The 23913-nt window shown below is 40.1% G+C and overlaps 1 protein-coding gene across 6 annotated transcripts in view; it reads left to right on the forward strand.

Annotated features, from left to right (window-relative positions):
- Positions 1-23913, forward strand: part of KCNQ5 (potassium voltage-gated channel subfamily Q member 5) — a 528440-nt gene that overhangs the window by 493794 nt on the left and 10733 nt on the right. For all 6 annotated transcript variants that reach the window (XM_086707225.1, XM_025926156.2, XM_086707224.1 and 3 more), the window contains one exon: positions 7236-7344. In XM_086707225.1, coding sequence (XP_086563351.1) covers positions 7236-7344 — 109 coding nt within the window. The remainder of the gene's footprint in view (positions 1-7235; positions 7345-23913) is intronic.

Raw genomic sequence — 23913 nt, forward strand, 5'->3', positions numbered from 1 at the left:
CAGAGCCCGACGCGGGGCTCGAACTCACGGACCGTGAGATCGTGACCTGGTTGAAGTCGGACGCTTAACCGACTGCGCCACCCAGGCGCCCCTTATTTTATTTTTTTAGTGTTTATTTACTTTTTGAGAGAGAGAGGGAGAGAGACAGAGAGCGAGCACAAGCGGGGGTGGGGCAGAGAGACAGAGGGAGACACAGAATCTGAAGCAAGCTCCAGGCTCTGAGTTATCAGCACAGAGCCTGACATGGGGTTGGAACTCAGAAACCATGAGATCATGACCTGAGCCAAAGTCAGATGCTTAACTGACTGAGCCACCCAGGCACCCTTCCTTACAGAATTTTAAAAGTAATACAAATCATTTATAATTTCATGCTCAGTACAGCCAATTTTATTTTTATATATTCTGTTTCCATTGGTTTTCTTTTTATGTATCACTGTACATAGTTATAATCAACATGAATATTTAGTTTCATATTTTAATTTTACTGAGCATTTAAAAATGCATACTTTAATATTATACTGTACTACTCATAATTATCTTTTTTGTAGCTGTGTAGTACAGCATCATGGTCAAATACTGTAATTTACCATAACGGACAGTTTCCTACTTTGGGACATTGAAATTTCTATAACTATTTCTCTACAATGGACAATAATGCTGTAAACATTATTGTATTAAGCTGTCTTTATTTTCTTTTTTGAAATTATTTCCAAAGAAGATGTCTCTGGTGTAAAATTATAAGATTGCTGATTATAAAATTTTGTTCCAATTTACATGGTCACTAGCAATGTCAGAGTCACCAGATTCACCTCAGTATTATTAGTATTAGTCATTATTTTTTTTTTGCTAATTAAGTTGGTGTAAGCCCATACATTCACATAGCTTTAATTTATATTTATTTTATTTCTAGTTAGGTTGAATAGTTTTCTGTCATTTTTTGATACTAGTGGTCTCTCCTGACAGGCTTATTTATACATTTACATTTTGAATTTTGATCCCTTCAAATAAGCTCTTTATGCATTACAAATATTAAGCCTTTTTATATCTTTCCATTGTTTTCCTAATCAAGCATTTTTCTTTGCATTGTAATTTAGTTATTTCAGGTAGTAACATTTTCTGTATTCATGATCAAAGCTGTCAGCTGTGTCCTTTATAATTTCTTCTACTGACCCAAACATTAGGACATTATCATTCCTCTACAGACAAAACAAATATTTTCTGCTACATTTTGACAATTTGATTTTATTTTGAATGATGAACATGTAAGCCTCTTGTGCATAAAAACAGTGGTGATTCGTTTCTAGGAGAACAATGCCAAGGCCAAGAGAACAATGCCAAGAGAACAATGCCTGTAAAGAGTGGGGTTTCAGATGACTGAGTGATAGAAGCAAGAACTGAGATTCTGAAAACTGAGGCCTTTAGCTGTGTAAAAAAACTGAAACCTAGCTCCTATATCACCAATTTGTCAAGGGATGTTTTTAAAATTGTTTTCTGGCAATCATTTCCTCTTTCTGTTGAAGCACCTGTATTGTCTCAAATTGTTCCCATGAAAAATATACTAGTGGTATTGGGGAAAACATGGAGAATTAGCCCAAATCCAATGGCAGACTAGTCAAACACACTCCTAAGCTCTGGCTGAGAGGAAACCATGGAATGTCATTTTTTGGCCTGGATGCCAGCCCTCAGTTTCCTCATGTTATTAGTCCTGAGGATGTTCTGGGTATTAAGGTTTTTTTGTTTGTTTGTTTTTTAATACTCCCCAGCTGATTTTTACATACAGGCAAGGTAGAAAACCATTGTAACATTTCATTAAGAAATGTAGAAATAAATCTAATCTGCAAACGGAGGTGACCAAGAGAAAGAACTAGAAACTACTTCTCCTTTTTTCACAACTACCTACATCTTGATGGCAGAATTTCATAGTGGGAACAGAAAAACAGTCTTGGGATATAGCGGAAGTTTTCAGAATATCCTTTACGTCCTCTCTCTTCATCATCTAAGGTTTACATGATCTTTTCCAAACACTGTGAAATAGATTTTCCAAAATGTAGGGAACAAAGTATTTGAAAGCAAATTTTGAATACTGCTAATTAATAGGAAACAGGAGAGGGTTGGGAGAGATAAAGAGTTGTATTTTAAACTTCTTTTATCTCTAGGCACAGATCTTCCACTGGGTCAGGTTCCCCACACCTGGGAGGATTGCCCGCAGGGAGTGGGACTTCCAGGGAGCATCTCACTCTATTGGCATCTTGCTTTCTGTGATTAGGTGTTGTGCAGACTGATGCTCACATGAGCTTATGTACCCATAACCCACATCTCCCAGAATGCAAGGGAAGAGAGCCAGATATGATTGGAGAGCAGATAGCCAGGCTTGGCTGAAAATGTAGCCCCATCTAGGCGCCTTAAAATTCACTAAACGTCTTAAGCCTCTAGGAATCATGTGAAAGACATGTGCTATTAACCTCACGGGAAAGAAAATGGACATCTCAAGATAGTTATGAAGGAGAAAGACTGCATTTTCCCCATTTTTGTGGCTTTGAAATAAGGAGAAAAAATTCCTAACTCAGCCCTTGCTTCAGTACATGCCAGCAAAGATATATTTCCTATTCATTTGCTCTGACCTAACCTACAAAAAATATCTCTTTAAACACTGAGAATTTAATTTATGCCTTGAACAATCAAGTTATTAGTGGTATAACATTCCACAGTAAGGTGCATTTGGATATGATGCAGTTGGTGACTGACTCCCACCTTCTGCCCCGCCTGTATGGCTAAAACTAAAGCTAACTGTAAACAGTATGGCTAAACTAAAGCTCTTATTGGGGTACAGGACAGGGGCGAGGTGAAGCAGAGTTAAGCTGGATGGAAACTGTCTCGTAATCATTTGGGATGTTTCCAGTTTCATTCACAATCAGTGAGAACATTATAGTTTCATTATCTTTACCTTTTGTGCCTATTGTAACAGTACACACCTGCTGATAAAGTTTTCCACTAACCTCATAATTAAAGGACCTAGTATTTTATGCTATTTAATTGTTTCGGACATACATCATTGTGCTATGGCTGGTTACATGGAATTTTCAAGCAGATAAGCCATTGGCACAGGCATCGCAGGATCTGCCTTCCTTGTAGCCTCTCCAGTGTTCCCCAGATTTCTGAGATATGAAGTGGGACCATGTTAGAAGTACCTCTCATTAGAGTTCAGATGAGGAAAGCAGTCACAGATTCCTTTTTTGAAGGACAGCGTAAAATACTTTTGTGGATTCTGTCCTGAGGATCCTGATTAAGTGCATTATTTGATATTTCTTGAAGGGAGCTAACATCTGGACATCTCAAAGTGTTCCACAATAGCACCCAAGGACCATCCAGCCTCCATGGGACCTATTTCTAGGTCTCCTTCGGCACTTGGCCATGGAAATCACACTCCTCTGAATACAGTTCTCTCTCGGTGTTATGGGATCACTTCAGCTGAGACCATGAGAGCCAGCTGCACACAGTCATGTGGATGAAAATGTAATGCAAGAGAAGGGAGTCCAGATGACAAGAAACAAGAAAGACAAATCTTGAAGGAGTCAGAAGTGAGTCTCAGGGTTAGGAAATATTTAATTAATAGTGCAGCTCCAAAACCCAACTGCCCACATTTAAATTCTGGTTCTGTCACTTACTCTTCATTTGTCCATGGGAAAGCTTCTCAGCTTTCTGTGCCTTGCTTTCATAGTCTGTAAAATAGGGCATTATTTAATATAATATGACATATATTATATTAAATATATGCTTATATTTCATTTTAATATCATGTTAAATATAACAATAAAACATTACTACCCATACCTCTTGTGGGATTTGAAGCAATTAATTAAATTTCTTGGCACATAATTAGATTTCCCTAAAAAGTGCTTATTACAGTTATTATCATCATTATTATTGTCCTTGAGTGAAGATTTAGAAACCATGAAGAAAAGTTTTCCCCACTGTGTTAATTTCCTAGGGATGCCATAACAAATTACCACACACTGGGTGGCTTGAAACAACAGAAATTTCTTCTCTCACGGTTCAAGAAATCAGGGCAGCACCAGGGTTGGTTCCTTCTGGAGACTCTGAGGGAGAAACCATCCCATGCCTCTCTGTTTTGTGGTTGCCCAGAATTCTTGGTGTTCTTGACTTCTAAATGCACTATTCCAGTCTCCACTTCCATCTTTTCTTTGTTCCTGTATCTTCTCCTTTTCTACCTTATAAGGACATTTTCATTGGATTTAGGGCCCACCCTAACCCAGTATGACCTCATCTTCAACCTTACCTTAATTACATCTGCAAAGACCCTTATTCCAAATAAGGCCATATTCTAGTGTTCCAAGTGCATATGAACTTTAGGGCAATACTATTCAGCCCACTCCACCAACTAAAAACAGGTTAGGATCAAATCGGAGGAAGAAATTGCAAACAGTTCCTGCAAGAATGTCATCTAACCTTGGGCATGTTGTGCACTGAAAGGGCTGTGTTGTGTAGGTGGTCAATCAAGGGAAACGGGCCAGCTACCCTCAAGCTCATCACTGAGTTAGAACCAAGTGTCAGACTGGGTCAATACTCTCATTTAAACTGTCATGAACTGGGGCACCTGGGGGGCTCAGTCGGTTGAGCGACTGACTTTCGCTCAGGTCGCGATCTCACGGTTCCTGGGTTTAAGCCCGGCATTGGGCTTGTAACTATCAGCTCAGAGTCCACTTTGCATCCTCTGACCTCCTCTCTTGGTCTCTCCCCCACCCATGCTGTCTCTCTCAAAAATAATTAAATATAGGGATGGGCTAAATGGGTAAGGGGCATTAAGGAATCTACTCCTGAAATCATTGTTTCACTATATGCTAACTAATTTGGATGTAAATTTTAAAGAATAAAAAATTAAATTAAAAAAATAATAATAATTTAAAAAATAAACTGTAGCAAACTCTTCTGGAGAGAAGTTGAGAACATACCCCCCAGGGATATGCTGCACCAATGAGGCTTGCGATGATCTCTCTCCCCTGCTCTCTCCTGGCATGTTGCACGCCACTCCTGAACCCATTATGGAACCCTGAACCCATGCTGACACTGGGTAATGCAACGTAAAGCGCAAAGGCTTCACAGACTCCGGAACTGGATTTTAACCACATGCTCCGCAATTTACTGTCTCCACTGACCACTTTTGTGGCCTCACGTGAGATACTTACCTTCTCTAAGCCTCAGTTTTGGCTTCTAAAAACCAAGCATAATATCACCACCAACTGGGAGAGTTGCTATAAGTGAGAAAACTAATCGTTGCAGAAGCTTCACCTAAGTGCCTGGCATAAATGTCAATGAGTGGTTGCTATTATTTTCATTATCGTGAAGTGGTAGCTCTGTCTTACCCTCTCACTAGGCTTGAGGGCAGGAAGGCCAGAAGGACCATGAAGAAGGGTTATGAAGACCCATTTACATATCTTTCCATACCACTACTTCTGCTCTCAGCACACAATAAACTGAGTAACCACACAGTAAATAGTCTAAATGATGCACCAGCTGCAGTCCAAATATAAGCACTGCTTCAGTGAATGGACTTCTAATAGCCTTTTAGGATTTTGAACCCAACCAAGACAACTCACGGCAAATTCTCTTCTTTTCATGACTTAGCAAATGAACACTGGGCAGAGCAAAGGCAGCAGAAAGCGGTGTTAATCCTTTAGTGCACCTTAACATTTAAGGAGGCTGAAATAGTATTTAGAGGCTACATAACTCATCTCTCATGAGTGTATTTTTATTACTTTATTTACTTTACTACCAAGGTAATACATGTTCATTGTAGAAATTTTAGAAAATTATAGCTAAGTAGGGTGCCTGGGTGGTTCAGTCAGTTAAGCTTCCGACTCTTGATTTTGGTTCAGGTCACGATCTCATGGTTTGTGAGTTTGAGCCCCACATTGGGCTCCATGCTGACAGTGCAAAGCCTGCTTTGGATTCTCTCTCTCTCTCTCTGCCCCTTCCCCACTTATGCTCATGCACTCTGTCTCTCTCAAAATAAATAAACATTATATAAATATATATATATACACATATATATATATATATATATAGCCAAGCAAAAAGAATAAAATCATTCTTAATCCCAGATATATAGATTTTTTTTTTAGAGGCACCTGGGTGAGTTAGTCGGTTAAGCATCCGACTTCGGCTCAGGTCATGATCTCGCAGTTCGTGAGTTTGAGTCCCCTGTCGGGCTCCATGCCTACAGCTTGGAGCCTAGAGCTTCCTTTGGATTCTGTGTCTCCCTCTGTCTCTGCCCCTCCCCTGTTCTCTCTTTCTCTCTCTCTCAAAGATAAACATTAAAAAAGATTTTTTTAAGATATATAGATTTTTTTAAATAATAAATTGTGACATTATCCCAGTCCCTAGTCTTAAACATCATTTTTAACAGCTTCCTAATATTCCATTGTATAAACATACCAATATTTATTTAACCCATCCCCCATTCCAGAAATGTTAACTTGTATTCAATATCTTGTTGCTGAAAACAAAGCTTCAATGGTATGAGCTTATTCCTTATGAATTTTATAAGTCTTTATTAATTTGGTATTTATTATAACCCTTCCCCCTTTTCCAAATTTTGCAATTAACCCAAAAATTAATTTTCTCGATTTATTAAGAACTGATTTGATTGTCCAATCTGAAAATCTCTCAGCTTTGGCTGTACTATCTTAAGCAAACTCTCTTCTGAGCTGCCGGTTTCCAGTAACCTATAAGTAGTCAGTATTCTTGGAGTAGCTGCTTACACACTTGTTCAGGGCCTGGGGCTAATGGGGTCAATGACATGGGCTTCAAGCTCTATATTTACAGGCCAGTTAGTTAAGTATCCAAAGACTGTTTCCCTAATTCCAAACAGCTGTTATTTGAATGCTGGCAGTTAGTTTCAAAAGAACTGGGCAAAAGAGCATGGGTGGATCAACACAAATCCATCACCACGACTGGAAAGACAGTGTGTCAACAGCTTCATCTTTCCCGTGGAAAACAGCTCAGAAAGGTATTCATCTCAAATCACATAAAATTAATGAGGTTGTAGGAAAAGGAGGAGGAATAACATGGGGAAAAACAATTGGCTGGCCTTACACATATCTCGGTTTATAAGCTTAGTCTGTGAGTTCCCCCCTATTCCTATGTGAGACAAATTCAGCAAACATGTTGTAAACTGCTGGTGGTGGTATTATTTAACTGGTAATCTTCTCTTGCAGCTGACACAGCGCTTGGCACTGATGATGTATATGATGAAAAGGGCTGCCAGTGTGACGTATCAGTAGAAGACCTCACCCCACCGCTTAAAACGGTCATTCGAGCTATCAGGTTGGTGGAAAGCCTTTGACAAAATGAGTCAGAGACCTACCTCTGATTATGTGAATGACTATGTTGCTAAGTGCTTTTTCCTACAGGTAAACCTCCTGAAATAATTAGTTTCTCTGTTCCTATTCATTCACATGCCTATTAAATTCTGAAATATATTTTCTTAATACAAAATTCTACTGTGCACAACACAAAGTGCGTTATATAAAAGGTCGGCAGGATTTGAAATGCCAGGCCATGCCAGAGAGATTCCATGAGAATTGGCTCACCAGAAGAATTTGTGGCTTTCAGGACATTTAGTGTATAGATCCAGTTGGATTTTTAAAATTATTTTTATGACTTGATGCTCCAATCCATGTTCTGTATCTTGTGTCAAGGAAAAAATCCCACTAGGTTGTTTCAAAACAGGTTGAGTTCTAAAAAAGAGGAAACGTGAAGTACTGGGCAGTGACTTGCTCCTATCCTGCTGAAATATAATGTCAAACACTGATCTTTTGTTTTTTAAGTTTTTATTTAAATTTCAGTTAGTCAACATACAGTGCAGTATTAGTTTCAGCTGTACAGTATAATGATTCAACATTTCCATACAACCTCAGGTGCTCATTACAGCCAAGTGCGCTCCTAAATCCCCATTGCCTCTTTAGCCAATCTGCCCACCCTCTCCCTACTGGTAACCATCAGTTTGTTCTCAATAGTTAAGAGTCTGTTTCTTGGTTTGCCTCTCTTTGTTTTCCCTTTGCTCATTTGTTTTGTCTCTTAAATTCCACAAATGAGTGAAATCATATGGTATTTGTCTTTTTCTGACTGACATATCATTTTGCTTTGCATAATATTCTGCTCCGTCCACGTCGTGGCAAATGGCAAGATTTCATTCTTTTTATGGCTGAGTAATAGTCCATTGCATATATATACCACATCTTCTTTTCCTTTTTTTTTTTTTTTTTTTTTTTTTCCAGATCTGGGTTAGGTTTAGAGTTAAGGCCATGGTGAGGCTGTTGCCTGGTATCCTGCAGGTTTGAGACCTCCCATAAGGTTAGGGTTAGGAGTTAGGAGCAGGGTTAGGGTTCGAATTAGAGTTAGGTTTAGGGTTAGGATTAGCATTAGTTTTTAGGAGTCATGGGTAGGGCTAGGGTTCAGGTTAGAGTTAGGTTTAAGGTTAGAGTATGTGCCTGGTAGCCTGCAGTTCAGAGACCTCTCCAGAGACTAAAACCCCATCCTTCTCTGGTGAGAATACACATGGCAGCCATCCACCAGGCCGAGGCAAGGAAGGAATTTGGGCCTCTAAATACTCTTTAAATAGATATTCAGTTTAAACACTGATCTTAGTATGCTTTCTCTCCCAATGGCAAAAGCTAAAAGCGTACCCAAAGTAACTTACTTTTATACTTCCAGGATCCACTCCCTCCAAAACCCAGCTTCTGGATTAAATAAACTGCTGCGTGCTCATCCTGCCTAGTTTTGATCCCTTTGGGAGAATTTTAATCTGTCAGGGAACCCAGAGTGACTCTCTTGCAAAGAAATACCTCTGGTCTTTTTGGCTTTCTCTGTCTCTTACTAAAAAGCCAAAAGAAAACATAAAATATCCAACCCAATATAGCTCTTCAGATACTTAGTCTAATTTCAGAGATCAGCGTGACTGATTATTTACTGCTATTTTTAGTTGGTCATTTAGTATCAGTAGACATCGCTTTACTTGATGTTTGGGAATCACTGGGAAAGCAGAAATGAGTTATAAAAGATTTTGGTAAATGTTTGTGATGGCAAAGCAAATCATGGTTGATGAAAATGTGTACCCCTAGAAGATACTTAAATCTTATCTGTAATGGCACTCCCCCACCCTGGCCAAAAAAAAAAAAGTGAAGTAAAACTTGGTTACTTCTCAACAGAACCCTCAAGCAACAAACCCTATAAGTAGGGGACCAACCTTCTTTTGTGCCCTGGGCCATCCCAGAGTATGCCTCTTGTCTCATCATAATTGGTCATTGTTAACACACCCTGTCTTTCTCAAAGTATCCCAGTATGGACAATTGTATGATCACACTACTCCAGGGGAACCTAGAAGACTTAGGTAATATTAAAGCCCAGAAAACCCAAGAATATGTAGTAAAATTATGCCTGAAGTCTTCAGTGAAAGGAACAGAAAGGACCTGAACAGCATTGTCCAATATAGTCACCAGTGGCCACATAAATCTAATTAAATTTGAATTAAAATTAAATAAAATTTAAAATTCGGTTCATCAGTGGCACTATCCACTTTTAAAGTGCCCAAGAGCCACAAGTGGCTACTATACTAGGCACAGAAGATATAGTCCATCATCTTTGCAGAAAGTTTTACTGGACATGGCTGGCTAAGAAGTCACCTTGAAATTCTCTGCATTCATTCATTATACCCCTCAAAGACCCTAATGTGAAGGTGGAGTAGTTCATCCACAGATTAGTGTGACTTGCAACAAGTACCATAAAATCTTATCTAATGGGAACAGATTAGGTTTCCTAAAAGTCATACTTAACCCAATTTGTTCATTTCCCAAGACCTTCCATAGCTTTCTGCTTTTGCCTCACACCCTATAAAAAGAATTGTGAGCTGAATGAAAGAAAATCAAATAGGTTTATTCCGCGAGCTAAGCACTTTAGTGGCAGCTTAAGACTTACTTTTGTACCATCCTCTTGAAACTTGCCTGATTTTTGTGAAGTCCTTTGCAGAATTCCCTTGCTTTTCAGAATCCTTTCTTGGTTCTTATTTTTAACAGGACTTTATTATTTACATGTATCTCCTTTTTGTGAATTTCTGAAGCTTTCTGCTTGCTACTTTGTGACACTCAAGGGGGATGTTTTTCTCTCCCATATCCAGATTCTGCTTATTGGGTTTTTAAAAACTCATTTCCAAGTTCCCCTTAAAATTCACGGATTCTCTAAAAACATAATAGCTACACCCAAGAGCTAATAACTTAATTGGAAATATTTGACTTACAGTAATACTTACTTTCTTAAAATACATGATTAAAAGACCAACCCATATAATCAGCAGTTCTGAAAAGGAGTCTGTTGGTATAAATCCCTAAATCTTATGCAAAAGTGTCCTTTTCTTGATTCAGCTAAATAAATAAGCTGAATAGCAGTTGACTGGAATGTCTTTGGCCAGAACATACCCATTTCTTACAGCTCACCTAAAGTGCTGTTTTATATGTATGTTGCTGATTGCAATTGTGAACCATCTATTATTCATCTCTAAAACAGCAACTTTGTTTTGGCATTTTCCTTGTTATTTCTCAATTGTTTGATTATTTACTATGAGTAGTTGAATATACCTTTTGTCCTCCAGTTGCTCTTACAATAATAATAGTTTTTCCTAAGAGCCAAATTAAAATTTAGATGTATAACAGAAAATATGTATTCCACTGCAAGGATGACAACATGGAAAGCAATGCTACTGCACCCACAAAGGGCAAAATAGGAGTTCTCGTTTGGGTTATTAATATTTATTGAGCATCTGCCATTTTCTAATTTGTAGTTATTTTTGAGAGTAAAGATTCTCTGAGATGACTAAAGCCACTGTCTTAACTTGTCTGGATTACATTCTCCAAATGCACTTGGAGACTTTTTTTCAATGAATGACATCACTTTTTATAGTAATAAACAATGGCTGTTCTTAGACATTTCCAAAATACATCTTAAAAGTCAGAACAATACTTAGTTTTGTGTAATCCCTCCAGGATTATCACAGATTATTCTCAAAATATTATTTAGTGGGAATGCACAAAGTTGCCAGAGATGTGTTTTAAACCCATAATGGGAGGGAAGATTATACTTACTTCTAACAAAAGTTCTGTATCCTGTTAATGATTTTTTTATCTTGTTAATTATTTAATTCAAATAATGTTAAGTCTCTTTTCATTCACTCATAGAAATTAGTTTCTAAATAGCAAGTTGACATTGGCAGGGAAATAAGCAGATTGGCAGGCAAACTGATAAACTCTTGAACTTTCTACACACTCACTTTTCATTATATCATGGTACATTCATCTGCTAGGGCCACCACAACAAAATACCACGGACTGGGTGGCTTAAACAACAGAAATTTATTTTCTCACAGTTCTGGAGGCTAGAAATGCAAGATCAAGATGTCAGCAGGGTTGTTTCCTCTGAGGCCTCTCTGGCTTGCAGGCAGATAGCACCTTCTCACTGTGTCTTCACATGGTCTTTCCTCTGTGCTCCCACACACCTGAATCCAAATCTCCTCCTCTTATACTAGCCCCAGTCGGGTTGGATTAGGCCCTACCCTCATGGTCTCATTTCAACGTAATCACTTCTGTTATTAAAGTCCTGTCTTCAAATACAGTCACAATAATACAGGTACTAGGGGCTAGGGATTTAACATATGAAATTTGGGGGTACACAGTTCAGCCATAACACATGGCAAGATACCAGTTTTCCTATCACTGTTTAAAAAATATTTTCTCAGGCACAATACCAAAAATTTCCAATTAAAAGTAAACCCACAAATTACCTAGATATGTTCCCTCGCAATATCAAACATCTGGATATTTGAGAATATCTGAAGAGGTTGACTATTACCTTTCAAGCTTGTACTCGGCATTGTGTAAATACTATCTAAGTGAGAATCTTGTGTAATATTTCACACAAAAATTAATATATGCCCATTAATTCAAAATAATAAATATAAATAAATAAGACATAATAAATAAGTTTTTAAAGTTATATCCAATACAAGTCTATTTATAAAAGCGTTCTAGAATAGTAACTTTTATAATAATTTTTTAATTTGAGTTGAACACAATGCTACATTATTTTTAGGGTACAGTATAGTGATTCACCTTCTCTATATGCTTTGCTCACCCCAACTGTAGCTACCACCTGTCACCATACAACACTATACACTATTATTGACCATATTCCCTATACTGTGCCCTTTATTCATGTGACTGACTTATTCATTCCATAACTGGAAGCCTGTATCTCCTACTCCCCTTCACTCTTTTTGCCCAACCTCCCACCCCACTTACCTCTGGAAATCATCAATTTATTCTCTGTGTTTGTAGGTCTGATTCTGCTTTTTATTTGTTTATTCATTTGTTTTGTTTTTTAGATTCCATATAGGAGTGAAATCATAGAGTATCTGTCTTTCTCAGTCTGATTTATTTCACTTAGCACTATACCGTCTAGGCTCATTTATATTGTCATAAATAGCAAGATATCATCCCTTTTATGGATGCATAATATTCCATTATATATATAGCACATACTGTTTATCCATGCATCTTATGGTATTTCAATTTTTAATTTTTTGAGGACATCCATACCGTCTTCCACTGTGGCTGCACCAATTTACATTCCCACCAACAATGCAAAAGGTTTCCTTTCTGTCCACATCCTCACCAACACTTGTTATTTCTTGTCTTTTTATTATTTTAGTTCTCAGAATAATAATTTTTAAAAATACAAGAGAAATGTTTGTATTTGTTTTCCTATACTGAACTGGCTAGATAAATTCTTAGATTTGCACACCTAGGCAACACAGAAGTGCTGTGTAGACGATTTATTAGGCAATCTGCGAATGAGCTCTGTCTGTTAAAATGATGCAATGCAAAGCTCACTTGCTTCTTGCCTGCATTTTTTTTTTTTTTTTTTTTTTAAATTTTTTTTTCAACGTTTATTTATTTTTTTGGGGACAGAGAGAGACAGAGCATGAACAGGGGAGGGGCAGAGAGAGAGGGAGACACAGAATCGGAAACAGGCTCCAGGCTCTGAGCCATCCGCCCAGAGCCCGACGCGGGGCTCGAACTCACAGACCGCGAGATCGTGACCTGGCTGAAGTCGGACGCTTAACCGACTGCGCCACCCAGGCGCCCCGCCTGCATTTTTTTCATAGAATTACTATAGCTAAGATCAAAGCCATTCTGAGTGAGATCTTCAACAACTGTTCTCTTGTCAGCTTGTCTTACACAACTATTTTGGTCAGTTGTCAAGAAATGAATAAGAATACCATACAACCTATTCTTCTTGTAAAGATAATCTAAACAACCCAATGGACATTACTCGGTATTCTGAACAGAAATGACCAAGAAGCTGTTGGTTATATCCTGTTCTTGACTTCTCTTAACATAATCACCACACCTGCTATCTTTGACTTGTACGCACCCTATTGTTTCTGAAGGTCAAACCAGCCTTCTAGAAAACCAAATGAATAAAGTTTGGGAGGAAAACTCAAAGAATTCTTTAGTTGAAGCTGCAGCCAACTTTACCCTGGTGTCATTAGCTAATGCTATCCCCAGCCCCCACCCTCCTGAGAACTGCTCAGGAAAAGTGATCCAAGAAATGACAGCCTCTGTGTGAGCTTGGGCAACTCATGTCAGCTCTCTGTGCCTCGTTTCCTTGTTGGTGAAGTGAGGATGGTAATAGTATTGACCTTGTAGGGTTGTGGTGAGGATTAACTGAATTGACATTTGCAGAGCACTCAGAACCGTGCTGGGCACATGGAAGCACTACGTAAGAGCTATTTTAACCTCCAAGTGTCTGGGCTCCTTACTGTCTTCCCAGCATGCTGCCTACTCTGCCCATCCTCCACTCAGGCCAGACCAACTCCCATGTATATCATGGGAGAGGAGCACTTCTTTCTCTCTTCTGAGGGGTGCTCCCAACTTCCAAATGTTTGCAGCCTTGCCTGCCTGCACCTCCTTCCCCAGGAAGCACTTGCTGTTACCCCTTGAGGTTATGTCCTCACCACCTATGTTGAGGAATCACTCAGAGTAACGCCACTCAGGGCTGAAAGGGCATTTTTTCCACGCAACCATGAGGCAATGTTCCAGGTAGATTTCTCCCCCTTCCTCCTCTGGATGAGCTTGCTGCCTTCCCAGGAACCCTCCCAAGAAAAGGACTGTGAAAGGGAGAAGTTATTTCTCCTTTTCCTCCCCTGCCCTCACAGAGGCCTGACTATAAACTCTTTAGTTCCTCCCAAAGGATCCTACACTCAAAAAAAAAAAAAAAAAAAGGTAGAGCTTCTACTTTGCACCAGACACCAGGATAGACATTAACAAGAAAAATGGATTCCTGCTTAGAGTTTTGAAGGGCTGACAGAAAAGTACAGAGTCAATTATGATGCAGAGCAACATATTGCTACAATAATAGAAGTCCAGGATATTTGGGCAGAAAGAATGTTGGCACTTATGTGCGAGATGGCATTCGGGAAGTCTTTCTGAAAGAAGGGGTTTTCTAGCAGAGATCTGGTAACTTGGTAGGTACCAGCCAGGCTATTGAAAAGGGTGTGAGTTTAGCAGAGGGAACTGCAGTTGCCGAGAACCAGATCTGAAGATGGCATTAGAAAGTATATGTGCTGGGGGGCGCCTGGGTGGCGCAGTCGGTTGAGCGTCCGACTTCAGCCAGGTCACGATCTCGCGGTCCGTGAGTTCGAGCCCCGCGTCGGGCTCTGGGCTGATGGCTCAGAGCCTGGAGCCTGTTTCCGATTCTGTGTCTCCCTCTCTCTCTGCCCCTCCCCCGTTCATGCTCTGTCTCTCTCTGTCCCAAAAATAAATAAAAAACGTTTGGAAAAAAAAAAAATTTTTAAAAAAATAAAAAAAAAAAAAAAGAAAGTATATGTGCTGGTAGGGGGTAGAGAACATAGGGAGGAGAGGTCAGACTCAAGGGAGGAACAGGAACCGTTTTAACAAGCAGGAAGGCATGGAGGCTAAGTACAGACGTAAATTTGTCAGACTGGTGTTTTATTCTAATACTTAGAACAATGACTAACCACAGTGCAAGGAACAGATTGGAAAGAGGGGACCATTGTTGTTACAATACCTGGATCTGCTGGGAGCCTGAGCCAGCCAGTCGTGAAGGATGGATTCCAGAGCTCTTTGGACAGGAGACAATGACAGGATTGGAGATTTACTGGTTGGAGAAGACGGAGTGAAAGAGCAGGAGGAATCAGGGTGGTACATCTGGGGGGCTAGTCACACAGAGGCTGGCTTGTGGGAAGATGGTGCGTTGTTGCAACTGTTGAGTTTGCACAGTTACGGTGGGGCCCCTCAGGCAGATGAAGCCCTGGATCTGAAGTCCCAGAGAAAAATCTGGAATGGGAGCAAACTTCGTAGTCATCAGCACAGACATAGATGTTTTGCAGAAGTGTCATCCCAAGGAGAGTATGGGAGTAAAGACAGAAGATGGTCACCACAGAAGTTAAGGCTCACAAACATGTAGGGAGATGCAAAAGGAAGAAGGCTCAGGTGAAGACTAATGAGGAAGCCAGACTGAGGGAAACTGGTGTGGGGGGGGGGGGGGGTGCGGAGGATGGGCTAGCAGACAGTGCCTAGGAGCAGGAGGCCCAGGTCCACTGTGTTCAGTGCTGCTAAGAGGTCAAGATGATAAAGTGTGAGAAAGTCATTTGGAAGTGGCAACCAGGAGGTCATCAGTGACTTTGGGAAAAAAACAATAATGGCAAAAGGGTTGGAAGCCAGACTGTAAGCAAAACATTTTTTAGAATTACCTATCAGAATCTTTCATTCTAATAAGAACCTAGATAAAATGTCAAGAATTTCTTTGCAACTAGCAAAGACTCATCAACTCTTCTAAAATTGCTCAGATCTGATCAGCAAAGAGAAGACCCATGATGATTTGTCAGAGTCTCTCAAGTGATTATGCAAATCAGGCCTCTCTGGAACCCTGGGTTGGGCGACAAGGTTTTCCAGTTTTCTTGCCCTTGCATTCTTCCTATTCTGAAAGGCAGCTACAGAACCATTCTCTTGACCATCCCCTAAAATGCATTCTCATCTCTGAATCCTTCTTAAATCTCACTCCATCCTTCAGACAAGAACACTCCACAAATAGAGAAGAAGAGGCACATGTTTGCCGTTGTGGGTTTTTGTTAAATCTACAAGCTGTTTAATCATCACCAGTTCTTAATTTTGCTGATAGCATCTCTGCTATTTTAGCAGAGGTGATGAGTCTTTGTTTGCAAGTCACTGTTAAGACATTCTTGTCAGCCAAGTCTCTGGCATGTTGCAGTAAAGGACGCTGTTAGAAGAACATTTTAGGGATCATTTAGCACGTATTTTTAAAATCAGCTAATATATTCCCTGGAATATTCTTTTTGTTTGTTTCTGTTTTGAAGATAATTGCTTGTGGCCACATTTTGCTCTGAGGCTGCATTAAACTAGTGTTTTCACTGAAGACACACTTACTTTGCAGCCTCTAATTTCTAACCTTTTATTTGGTTATAATTTAAACTGAAACTCCCATTCATTGCTATGACTAAAAATATTCAAGAGCAATCAACATGTATGGGTACTTTATTTATTTACTTATTCACTTCATATTTTAAAGTTTTTGCAGAATTTTATACTCCTGGGAAAACAAAATTCCCAAATTTAAATACTGGATCAGTGCTCACAAAATCCTAAGAGGAGAGTTAACCATTTGCAGACTTGCGTGAATCTAGAAGTTCTTGCTTGAGTTCTACTATTCTTATCCTCTTTAAAAAAAAAAAAAAAAAATGAGGGGCGCCTGGGTGGCGCAGTCGGTTAAGCGTCCGACTTCAGCCAGGTCATGATCTCACGGTCCGTGAGTTCGAGCCCCGCGTCAGGATCTGGGCTGATGGCTCAGAGCCTGGAGCCTGTTTCCGATTCTGTGTCTCCCTCTCTCTCTGCCCCTCCCCCGTTCATGCTCTGTCTCTCTCTGTCCCAAAAATAAATAAACGTTGAGAAAATAAATAAATAAATAAATAAATAAATAAAATGTGTAGGAGAGTCCACCAAATCCTGAATATAAAGCATAATAATAACAAGCATTAGAAAAACAACTCTACATCCAGTGTGGCAGCAGTGTGGCCACAGAACTGGTCCTGTGGCTGATCCCTAAGTCAGCCACATGGGGTACCTGACTGCCCCTGCAGTGAGGACATCTGATAGACTGTGTAGAAGTGCTGGTCAGTCCATCCAGGAACTCCTGAGGCTCTTTCCCTGGCTAGTAGCCTGATCTAAGATGAAAGAAGGGTAAAGGAGTTTGGGATATATAATTCTATAACTAATGTTGAAAGGTTTTCAGAGTCTAATGTGTACACAAATGTAAATCTGCATTATTAAATCATGTTTATGTATTAACAAAGAAGGAACATTAATAAATCATCCAAACAGGTAACACATATGCCTTTAATAAGTGACCCAAAATTTCAGGTTCCACAAACCTAGTTATCGTGGCAAACTTGCTCCATGATCAACATCATCCCCTGACCAATCTCTGAAAGGCAAAAGAGGTTGCTGTGGGGAAGTTTCAGTAATTAGAAGGCCCTGTATCACTTCAAGAATGAGTCCAAGGACTCTTACTTTCAAGGCAGATGGATGCTGTATTTCTTGTGAAGAGTCAGAAGTCACGGGGTAGAAACATCCAAACTGGGAAAGAGAGGGATATGGAATGCATATCAGTACAGTAAGTCAATCCAACTGGTCAACATCAGGTAAGAAAAGGGGTCAGCAGGAGAAACACACATCTATGCCAAAAATATAAGATCTGGAAACATAAGGGGCCATTTGTGCGGCCTGGACAAATTCGGTAATATAGGGTGCCTGGGTGGCTCAGTCGGGTAAGTGTCTGACTTCAGCTCAGGTCATGATCTCACTGTTCATGGGTTCGAGTCTTCCCTCCATCAGGCTCTGTGCCGACAGCTCAGACCTTGGAGACTGGAGCCTGCTTTGGATTCCGTGTCTCCCTCTCTCTCTGCCCCTTCCTCTCTCTCTCTCTCTCTCTCTCAAAAATAAACATTAAAAAAAATTTTTTTAAGAAAATTAAAATTTGGTAATATAATCCTCAGAGGTGGAGGTACAAAGGGTGAAGGACTGTCATGTCCTGAAATTGCTTCCTATCGCTAATACTAATCTGAGTTAGCACTCCTGCTGGCCTGAACCTCCCACCACCTTGCTCTCACACACAGTCTGCCCTACCAGACGCGAAGTGCTCAAGCAGCAAGATTTATTTTCTTCATCACTGTGTGCCTGGCATCCAGCACAGAGCCTGGCATGTGGTGGGCACTCAATAAATGTCTGATAGGTGAGTGATAGAATCCATGAGTGAATTCTTGAATCCCACGCATCAGACACGCTTGTGGCATCGCTCAGGGAAGCGGCCACACTGAGCTCATGTAAAGAGCTTCTGGCTCTGAACAAATGAGGCTCTTGGATCCTGTCAGAGCTCCCGGCCACGGGGGCTGCTGCCTCCACCAGGACTGGAGAGAGAAGAAACTGGAGACAGATAATCACTGGAGCCTCCTTCACCTCTGCCATCTCCTTTTCAGCAGAGGCAGTGCTCCTCCGGCACCTAGCACACACCCCAGCACGCAGTGGTAGGCGCTCCACGAACACTTACTTAAAGAAAATCAATCAGTCGTCGCCCGGCACTCCCTTTCCCTTCCGAAAAACAAATGGAACTTCTTAACTATTCCTTGTATGAGAGTTCAGGCCTCACGCAGGGAGGGGGTCAGGAAACATTCAGGTTCTGATTGGAGGCCTGACGCCAAAGCACACTGACCCTCTGCCTTATGGGTATGACAGGTGTAACAAAGAAGACCTAGCAACACCCACCATCACTTCTTTGCGTGGGGGCAGAGAGCAAGGAAATCTTTCTGCCATCTCCCTCTTCCCACCTCCATTTCAGAGGCTCTGAACCTGAGCTGCACGTTAGAATCCCCTGAAGAGTTTTACAAAATCTCTGAACCACACCCTGGATCAATTACAACGGAGGTGGGACCCAGGCATGGGCGTTTTTTACAGCTCGCAGCCGGTTCCAGTGAGCAGCCAAGCTTGGGAAGTACGGCTGTCCTTACAGTCAATCAAACTGCCTCTTCGGTTCACAGTCGGCTGAGCCCTCTCCGCCCTGCCCGCGCCTTGGCTGCCAGCCGGGCCCTTCCATCTGTTCCGTGGCGGCCGCAGTCACTGCCGCTTGTCTTTCTAATCGTTCTTATCTCTGCATATTTATATGCAATGTTGTTACCCTGATTTAGAGGACTGGAACAAGACTTTTGCAAGATTTTATAACTCATGGCAGCACAACAAATGCACCTACATTTCCTTATAAGTGCACATGTGTTTGTGTGTATATATAGATATATTCTACCCAGAGTTTAACTTTGCTTTAGTTATTTCTTCGTGCTCAGAAAATTGTGTGAGCAGACTTCCTTCAGTTTCAACACGAGGTGCCAGTTTATGAAGTTTGTGATGAATCTTTTTCCCCCTCTAGTGGTACTACAGGGCATGTCAGCTTTGCAAGAGGTTTCCTTTTCTCAGACTCCTAGCCAGCTTCTCAGTTCCCGACAGCATCAAAGGAAACCAACTTCAAGGGCTTTTGCTCTTTGCTGCTGCATTAGCTCCAGTGGTGCAATTTACCCTCATGAAAAAAAGAAGCCAGTGAGAGTGTAACTTACTCCTCAGTCTTTTTTTTTTTTTTTTTTTTTTTTTGGTCCTCCAAAAGACCTTCCAACAAGCCCAGTAAGAACAGGCCATTCACTTAGCAGCTTTGAGAACCTACATGCCAGGCACATGTGAGTGAAAAGAGCTGTATCATATGAAAGGATCTTTGTTGTTGTTGTTATTCTGTGTCAAAATATAAAATCTTAATATTAAGACAATAGTACAACATTGTGATTAACAGCTCAGCACTGGAACCAAACTCATTCAAATCCCAATTCCACATTTACTAGCTATCTAACTTCAGGCAAGTTATTAACCTCTCTATGCCTCAGTTTCCTTATCTACAAGTGGAGATGACAATAATACCCTTCTCATAGGGTTATAATTTAAACTACTGCTTGGCATTATTATCTTAATTGTGAAATGTTTCTTAACAGTCCTAATTTTACTCTAGAATGACCTGATTAAACATTCCTTTCTACCAAGCAATATATAAAACATTTTAAACTTCTTTATATGCATGTAGGGTACCACCGAGGTCTTCTGCATCTTTTCCCCAGGCCAGTGCACAGGCTTTTGTGTATTCCTGGCCTGAAGCCATTTCCTCATTGCTCCTGCTCCCCACATCTCTCTTATCTAGACCATGGGGCAGCAAACTACAGTGGGGAGCCAAAATCCAACCCAATGTTTGTTTTTTGTAAATAAAGTGTTATTAGAACACATCTACACTTAACTTGTTTATGTATTGTCTGTAGTTGCTCTCATGCCACAATGCAAGATGAATGGTTTCAATAGAAACCATACAACCCATAAAGCATAAAATACTTACTATCTAGCCCTTTATAGAAAAAAATTTCTGCCCCTTGTCTACACTTTGAGTAATTCTGGATTTGTGCTCCCTGAAATATGTCTGAAGAACTCCAATTTAATTCTAAGGCATTCTTTCAAGAAGACCTCTACAAGAGCCTGCCTTGCCACAAAACAATGTAAACAACTTTGAGCAACTAGAGTAGCTGATCCCCATTCATTTCTTCAGCAGGCTTTTGTTGAACCTCTAATACTTGCCAGGGATTGTGCAAGACATTAGGGTAAAAACCATAGCCCTAACATTGATAAAGTCCAGTGGGTGAGATACAGTGCCTCAGATTTAGCTACAGGACAGTGCATTTGAGGGCACAAAACAAGACCATCTTTCCCTATAGAGGTGATCAAGAAAGACTTCCTAGAGAAGTCAATGCTTGGGCTGAGTCCAGAACAGTTAGCATTTTAGGTAGAGTACAAAGACAGAATCCTGAGAAATGAGCACTTTGGTGACAAAAACTCCAGGAGGACTGGAGGGCAGGCTTCTTAAAGAGGAATGAATAGAGATGATCATGTGGAGAGAGAAGGTATGAGGTCCCCATCCATTACCCTCTTCTCTCTTGGGTGGCCCACCCAGTCTCCTTGGTAGAGCTTCTAGACAAACAAACCTCTCATGATCATTAATCCAAATGTTGGATTATCAAGGGGAGAGGAAATAACCCTTCATTCAAGAACGTTATACAGTCTGGGGAAGGAGGCAAATGTATAAGCAAATAATTACAGTGCAGTGTGCTAAGTACTAAAGTAGAGGTTGATATGCAAGTGACCAACTACTTTGGAAGAATCACAGAAATTTCCATAAGAGAATTGACTTTAGAGCTGAGTCTTTAAGATATCATATGGGGCGCCTGGGTGGCTCAGTCAGTTAAGCATCTGACTTCAGCTCAGGTCATGATCTCATGTTTCATGAGTTCAAGCCCCACATCAGACTCAGTGCTGTCAGCATGGAGCCCACTTCAGATCCTCTGTCCCCTCTCTCTCTGCCTCTCTCTTACTCATGCTGTCTCAAAAATAAATAAATATTTTTTAAATTTTTTTGAAGATATCATAGGATTTCAGGAAGAGGAAATAGCATATATAAACAATTGAAGTATATAATTGATTGAATGGTGTTTTGTGGCCCTGCAAGTTTTTGTTGTTGTTGTTGCTGGAACCTGAAGTTCCAAAGGTAAAGTGGAAGGGGATGGGGTGAGAGAAGTCAAGAAAGGCCAGTCCATAAACAGCATTATTATGATATACTGAGGAATTTGATGTTTACTTGACAGGCCATGAAAACCAATGAAGGATCTTAGGAAGGGGGAAAGATGTTCTTACTTTCACTGTGAAAGATTTATTCTTTCAAGGTTACAGTATTGCAAATCAAAAGGAGGGGACAGCTTTGGGAGCTATTAGTACATACTTGGTCTGTCCTTAACAAAGGCAAAATGAATGTCATCATCCTTCATATAAATTACTGGTTTCCAAAATATGTATGCTATTAAACATTCCCTCCACATTTATAAAACATATTGCCCGATTTTGAATTTTCATATCTCACCTTAGACCTCTTCAATGTTTTCACTTTCAACCTACAACAAAGATGGTTAAGAAAATCTATTTGTTGTCCAGGGGTGCACAGCTGGCTCAATCAGTGGAGCATGTGACTCTTGATCTCAGGGTTGTGGGTTTGAGCCCCATGTTGGGTGTATAGATTACTTAAAAAATAAAATAAAATAGGGGCACCTGTGTGACTTGGTTGAGCATCTGACTCTTGATTTAGGCTCAGGTTATGGTCCCAAGCTCATGGGATCAAGCCCCACATGGAGCCCCACATGGAGCCCCATGTCAAGCTCCATGCTGAATGTAGAGCCTGCTTGTGATTCTCTCTCTCTCCCCCTCTGGCCCTCTCCCTTGCACATGTGGTCTCTCTCTCTCTAAAATAAAAATTAATTAATTAATTAATTAATTAAAATTGTTAAAATCTATTTGTTTCTATAATAGAAAACCTAATCCTTAATAGGTACAATGGTTTTGTCACACTCACTGATGCCCTAGTAAATGCTTAGCAGTCCTAGACGGGAGGTTGATTGTCTTCTGTAGTGTTTCAGTAGGGCCACATGATGCTTATGCAAAGCTGAGTCAATGTTAAAGTTCTTAATAGGCTACACATTGTATCATTCCTTGGGGGAATTGCTTTCCCTCCAATGCTTTACTTACAGATTTGCCTAGTTTCATGTTTAGGAATTAAAAATTGGATTAATATTATTTCAATTATTTGAAAAGGAGGGATATATGCAGGGATGGACTGGAGCCAGCTTGTACTGACTTTCAGGAGCTGATTGTTACATTTTTAGGAATTTTGCTGGTTGTTAAATACAGTCATTATGAAAAAGTAAATTGTATAAACTCACAATAAAATAAATTATATTAAAAACAAAAGCAATACATATTCAACACTCACTACTTCCTAATCATTTTACAACATATTACTCTCTCTGTTCTTGAGTTATACACATCTATTGTGTCTCTGTGGTGTAAATACGATTAATGATATAATATTGTACATCTCTTCCCAATTTCTTATTCAAATGATGTCACATTGATAGCTCGAAATGAAGTATGGTAGGAGTATTTATACCACGGAAATGGGCAAATAGTACAAATCCAAATTATAAATATTGATCAAAATTATTAACAATGAATTTTCTTTTAATCTGGCTAGCTTATAAATGGTAAATTATGTAAATAAAATGATCTATGATCTGCTTAAAATATGACTAAGGGCTAGAGTGTAACACTGTCTGTTGAATGCTTTCAAATTGTTCTTCTGTTAAAATATTTGTGAAAGGTAAAGAGAAAAGCAACATTCAACTCTGAGACAAATTACCATAGAGAATTCACACAACTCCCTACAAAAAACAAGGGCAGGCCCCCATTAGGACAAAACAGATCATTCAGTTTGGAGACATGTGGGTCCACCGCTGGGCAGCCATGCCACAGGCCACAAATGCCTGAGCTACAGTCAGTGGGAACACACTAACTCATGCCAAAGCTTGTCCCTCTGCGTGTAGGGTGGTTTCTACCACTATAGCCAAGAAAAATTGCCAAAGATCCCAGCCAACCTTTTCAACATCTCCAGAATTTATGCCATGGGAAACCAGGAGGTGATATAAAGGTGAGAACAGACAGCTCTGGGTGGAATCCTGGCTTTGCCTCATACTGGTTGCTTGTGTAGGGACAAGTCTTTGAATCTCAGTTTCCCTAAATACGAAAGGGAAATAAGAATATCTTTTCTTTTTATTTTTTTAATGTTTATTTATTT

The sequence above is a fragment of the Puma concolor genome, chromosome B2 (genome assembly GCF_028749965.1).
Source record: "Puma concolor isolate L17-30 chromosome B2, mPumCon1.1.hap2, whole genome shotgun sequence".
NCBI lineage: Eukaryota > Metazoa > Chordata > Mammalia > Carnivora > Felidae > Puma > Puma concolor.